The sequence below is a fragment of the Lucilia cuprina genome, chromosome 4 (genome assembly GCF_022045245.1).
Source record: "Lucilia cuprina isolate Lc7/37 chromosome 4, ASM2204524v1, whole genome shotgun sequence".
Classification (NCBI taxonomy): domain Eukaryota; kingdom Metazoa; phylum Arthropoda; class Insecta; order Diptera; family Calliphoridae; genus Lucilia; species Lucilia cuprina.
Window position 1 is genome coordinate 43,848,609 of NC_060952.1, and position 5,873 is coordinate 43,854,481.

At 30.3% G+C, this 5,873-nt stretch overlaps 2 protein-coding genes across 2 annotated transcripts in view; both read right to left on the reverse strand.

Annotated features, from left to right (window-relative positions):
* Positions 1-719: 719 nt before the first annotated feature.
* On the reverse strand, positions 720-1,469 carry LOC111674614. The gene is made up of 2 exons (XM_023435271.2): positions 1,455-1,469; positions 720-1,400 (listed from the first exon to the last, which is right to left on the reverse strand). The coding sequence occupies exons 1-2, from the start codon at positions 1,467-1,469 to the stop codon at positions 720-722; spliced, it is 696 nt and encodes a 231-aa protein (XP_023291039.2).
* Positions 1,470-5,155: 3,686 nt separating this feature from the next.
* Positions 5,156-5,873, reverse strand: part of LOC111674615 — a 1,114-nt gene continuing 396 nt past the window's right edge. The window contains exon 3 of the mRNA XM_046950636.1: positions 5,156-5,772. Within this exon, the coding sequence (XP_046806592.1) occupies positions 5,156-5,772 (617 nt within the window). The remainder of the gene's footprint in view (positions 5,773-5,873) is intronic.

A 5,873-nucleotide genomic window follows, 5' to 3' on the forward strand; every position in this document is an offset into this window, starting at 1 on the left:
TTTTTTAAAGAAGAAAAATATGAATTTTCTCGCTAAAAATGTCAAAGTTACAAAGTTATTATAATACAAAAAATGGGAAAAAGTTGTGTTAAGACTTTTTATTTGACGGAAGTTTTTCATTTTCAGTTGTTGCGATTACACGTAATTTCTTTAAAATTACGTTTATTAAAGCGAACTTTAGCTACAGAATTTAATAAACTATACGAAGTGGTTTATTACATTTAGGTGTATTTTTTATTATTAAATTTTCCTCTTTTTTAGATTTTTTTAAATGTGGCGGGCTTGCGGAGAGTCGTAAATTTTTTTAGAAAGAGTTTAGAGTTTTCTGATAAAATTCTAAATGAAACAATATATATTATATATAGTTATATTGCCCTTATCCCCAAAAAATATCCCATAATCTTTCTTTATAGAAACAAAAAAATGGAATTTAACTTTCCCCACCAGCCCTGTTCAAACTCGGTCTATTTAAATAAATTATTTTGATTTGAATAAAACATTTAAAAATGCAAAGCACCGATCTTCTCATCGAACCACTGTGTCATTATTTACCATGTGATAGTAAAATAAATATATGGCTCGAATACAATAGCCTTCTGATATATTAAATGATAATAATCATGTAATGAATTAATAATTAAAAACATTTTTCTTTTAATTTTAATTAATCTAACTTATACATCTAGCAGTCTTGTTACAACACTTATTAACTTAAACTATTAATTTAATGATGGTGGTAAATATTCTAAGGATTTGGTAGAAACTGCTTCCATGCTTGTATCCTTTTGCATTGTAATACTTTCTTCAGAACTTTCTGTTAATTTAGAAATTGCAGTTGGACGCTTGATAATTTCGAAAATCACTGGAGGTTGTGTTGTACGTTCTTGTTGGATAGAACGGAATTGCTGTGATCTGCCATCGAATTCATAAACTGGCGTTTGTTGATTTTGGTGGAATTTCGATGGTCCTGGTATAGATTCAAAGTCATTGTATACAGCCTGTTTAGCTCTTTCAATATCTGCTGAAGTTCTATATTTAATAAATTGTACACGAGGTTTTTGTCGTTCGTGTATTTCCTGTAATTGACTTTGAAGATCCGCAGTATCCGTTTGACGTTGAAGTACATAAATATTAAGAGATTGTTGCTTTGCCAATTGTTCAGCCGTCAAGGAAAATATTTTATTCTCAGGATTTTTAATAAATATCACACGTTGTGGACGAAGTAAGTTGGCCAAACGTTTGGAATCTATGACATCGTTTATATCATCAGGTGCTGTGTATAGAAAATATTCGGTTTCTTTGGCGGGCTCTAAATTATTTTTCGATGAAATTCCCAATTCTGGATTATAGGTATAACCCTGATCAGCTGCTGTTATTGTAGTTATTATTGAGCAGAAAATCTAAAACTAATATATTAGCTTAAAGTCGTACTTTGTGAAAACGTTCTCACTCACCATAAATTTACGCATTTTTGCTTATCTTACGTTATCTCAAACTCGACTCTTTGATGTTATAAACGTATTTAGTTTGGCAATTTAAGACATCAGCAATTTTATATGCGAATTTAAAGTACAAATTGTGTTGACCAACCAACTTCTAGACGTATGCAACTGGTCTGTTTTCAATGAATTCGTAAACTATGTGTCGTTTGATTTAATTCATTTTTTTGCTCATAGATCATTCGCTTGCTCTACATTTAATAATGTGGATAATCACATGACAATATGCTTTCGCAAAGACAGATTATAATCTTGTTTTATGCTTGAGGCCATTTTAGCCACTGAGATTTTGGAATTAATTTAACTGGCTTGAATGACTTGATCTGGTCTTTACTTTGAGACCCTTGTAAAAAAATCATCTTTCTCATTTGTATTTTGTAGTAGCATCGAAATGAATGAATATTTCATTTCTTCTGTATACTTCTTCTATTTTTTGGCAAAATTAATGCGCATAAAATGTTTCATTTGAATATTTATTATTGTTAATCGATTAAAATGCGAACATTATTTTATGTTTGTAATAAAATTTAACGCATTTTTAAATATTTTCATAAGTAAGATTACGAGCAGAGGGTATCGATTTTTTCTACTAAAACATTTTTATGAGTTTTGATTTTATTGGTTTTGTTACTTTATTATTGGTTTTATGATCATCGTTGTTTATTACTGTATTAAAATGATTTTATTGCGATTTTATGATTTTACTTAATGCAAGAATTAATTATGATTTATGTCCACAACTCTCAACATTGTATTCAAGCTGACTGATCATATTTCTTCTTTAAAGGCTACTGAATCAAGTTATACAATCAATATCGTAGAAATCATATATATTTTTATTAACTTAAAATTTATTACTAATACCAAGTGACTCAACATTAAATCCGATGTCTTCCGATCGAGGTGAAATATTGGTCCTACCCTGTTGGATACTAGCTTATAAAAAAAATTTCATCAAACCTGGCCAAGAACTGTCTGAGTAAAACTTTTTTCCGAACAGGTGTTTCTTCTTACGTATATAATTTTTAATCTATTGTTCATAATCATTTTTTCTAAACAATTCAGATAAAAATAAAAATAAGTATTATAATCGGCTGTGCAGAATATCATATACCATATGCCATGAAAGGAATACTCCCCAATAAACATCAGGGTGATATTTGGAATAAGGTCTAAGTCATGTATTAAATTAAGAAAATATGAATTTAAAAAAGCAAAATATGTAAAAATTAAAAAACGTTTGAATAATCAAAATAATTTGGCAAGTTCTGTACCTATCACCAAAACTATTATAACAATTACCAAATTAAAAAAAAAAAAATACTTGTTTTCTAATAAACGAATTAATCAGAAAAATTTATATTAATAATTGAGACCAAATATTAAATAGAATAACTCGTTAATTGTATATTTAAATATTTAATACAAATAAAACTAATATTTCTTAATTTATTAATCAAATGAATTAAACGGTTTGATTGGAAATTTAATTAAAATCAATTAAATTGTAATAAAAACAATCAAATTATGATTTGATTATATTAAATATTATATATTAAAGAATGTTAATGATGACCTTTAATAATGTATTGATAATTTTAAAAAAATATAATTTTTTTATTACATTTTAATATATAAAGTTTTGGAATGATAAATAAATCAATAAAAAAATATTTTAATTAATTCAAAATTTAATTAAATTTATATGCTTAGGTTTTAAACATCGAGGTAATTAAAACAAATAAGGTATTGATCAAATAAACTATCAATATATATTTTTTTTTTTTTTGTAAGTGTAAACTTTTTTATGTCAATTTTCATTGCTGTAATCGTAATTGTCTGAATTCTCCTGATCAAAATTATTTAAGTGGACATTATATGAGGCGTAGGGTCTATCATTCACCGATTCTCATAACATTTTGTAGACCACTTTGGTTCATATAAACCAGTAATAATAGTTAAAGTAATTTTTTCTCCGTTTATTTCAGTTTTTATACCCTTGTGCTGGACTTAAAATATACCAATCGGCTTAGAATCATATTCTGAGTCGATTTAGTTAAGTCCATCTGTCCTTGTAATCAAACTTCTCTAATACTCCTCTATAGTCCCAGGGTCGAAGCCTATCGAAAATGGTTAAGATCAATCCATTATTTCACCTAGCTCCATACAATTGAATTCCCGAATAGGGTTTTTAAACCTTGTAAGGTGCAGGGTATTATATGGTTGGACTTGTCCGGCTATAATTTCTTACTTGGGTTTAGTTGTTTCTTTTTATATTGTTATTCCATGATATTTTTTCCTAAATTCCCCTGTAAATGCTAGAACTTATATTGGTTTCACAAAATATCGTGGCGTTTCCATACATCAGGCCCGCATTTACGGAGGAAGAAAAATTCCAACACCTCAAACCGAACGTTTTAATACTATATATAAAAATTAAGAGAAAGGAAAAAAGATAAGCAAAAACAAGTAAGAGTGTTATATTTGGCTATGCCGAATCTTATATACCCACCATCAAACCTCATTTGTCTCGAATGAAACTTACTTATGTCTAATTTCATCTATATACTCGTATTTTTAGGTTATAAGCGTTAAAGTCACTTATAGGTCGATCTTCATAAAATTTGGTAGACAGAATTTGGCCTGTATTAAATTTTTTTGTGTCGAATTTCATCGTTACACTCGTATTTTAAAGCCATTAATGGGCGTTGCAGTCATTTTCTAAAGGGGACCTCAAGGACAGATCCTCATAAAATTATTTATATAGATTTTGACTCGTATGAAAATTATTTATGTCGAATTTCATCTATATACTAGTATTTTTAATCCAGTAATGAGCGTTAAAGTCATTTTTTTAAATGAGACCTTATACGGGGGGTAGGGTCGATTATGGAACGATCCTCATAAAATTTTGCAAAGTGATTTTGGATAATAAGAAACTTAGTTATGTTGAATTTTATCGCAATATTCGTATTTCTAAACAAGATATGACTGTTAAAGCTGCTTTTCGAAGGACCTTGTATGGGGGCTATCCGAAAACGTGAACTGATATTGCCCATTTTTAACACCAAACAAACCTTAACTGTGAGAAATATCCTCTAGCTCTTACCATTCGGACTCTATCGTGCTTTCAACAGACAGACAGACTGGCAGAAGGACGGACGGACAAACATGGCTAGATCGTCTTGGAATTTAATGAGGACCCGGAATATATATATTGCTTTTGTATACAAAAATGATTCTTTAAAATTATTTAATGATAGATCCATATTTGTTCATAGATCTATAACCATTTTTAAATCCGAAAAAGTCGAGTAAGCATATATGGAAATCTTTCTACTATGTTTTATAAGATCGGTTCATAATTGCTATAAGGTTAACATTTTAATTCAAATATTTGGCACACAATGCCAAACGAGCTTATAGATTCTGAAATATAAATTCGAATATAACTATCCAAACGACTTGTTCATTCGAAATGACATTATTTTTCAGTTTAAAGAAAATATTTTTACAAAACTTAATACTTTTTATTTAATTTCTTTAAAATAATAAAATTAAAACAAATTAACAAATAAAACAACAAATACACATGAAAATATGTGTATAACATCAGTCCTTCTTCAAACTAATATTGAAAATTTGAAAAAAATTATCTAAGCACGGAAAATAGAAGCAGGCAAGTAGGAGGCACCGGGGCCAGGAGGAATGTATGAGGAAGTTGGTGCAGAACCTTCAGCACTGTGGCTGGCAACTGGAGCCTTAGAGGCAAAGTTCAATACAGGAGCCACACCACCATCATGAGAGTTAGAGCGACCGCCCAAAGCATCATATTGACCTTGAATCGCTTTCTGAGCATTGACAGCATCTTCGGGAGTACGGTATTTGACAAAGTGCACTTCGGGTTTGTTGCTGTTCTTATTGACGTTGTTCAATTTGTCAGCCAAGTGACCGAGATCAGCTTGTTTGTTTAATACATAAATAGCAGTCTTTTGTTCAGCAGCTTGTTTGGCCAAGGTGAGGGCAGCATCCTCGAGTCCCTTGTTTTCAGGGCCCTTGATGAAGATGACACGGAGACCTTGTTTAACAGAGTTGGCCAATTGGTTGGTGTCAGCAGGATCATGGAAATCTTCATCATTTGCAGTGTAAGTGAAGAACTCTTTCTCTAATTCTGCTTGTGGAGCATATGCAGGAGCATCATGGGAGGCAGTAGGGAAATCACCAGCATAGTTGGGAGCAACATTCGATGATGAACCAAAATCACCACCACACAGTGGTATAGGAAAAAAAAAAGAGGGAAATAATTCGGTAACTTCTAAACGGTTAATCCGATTTTAATGAAATTTGGTATGCACAAAGAGGAGGTGTTGTCGA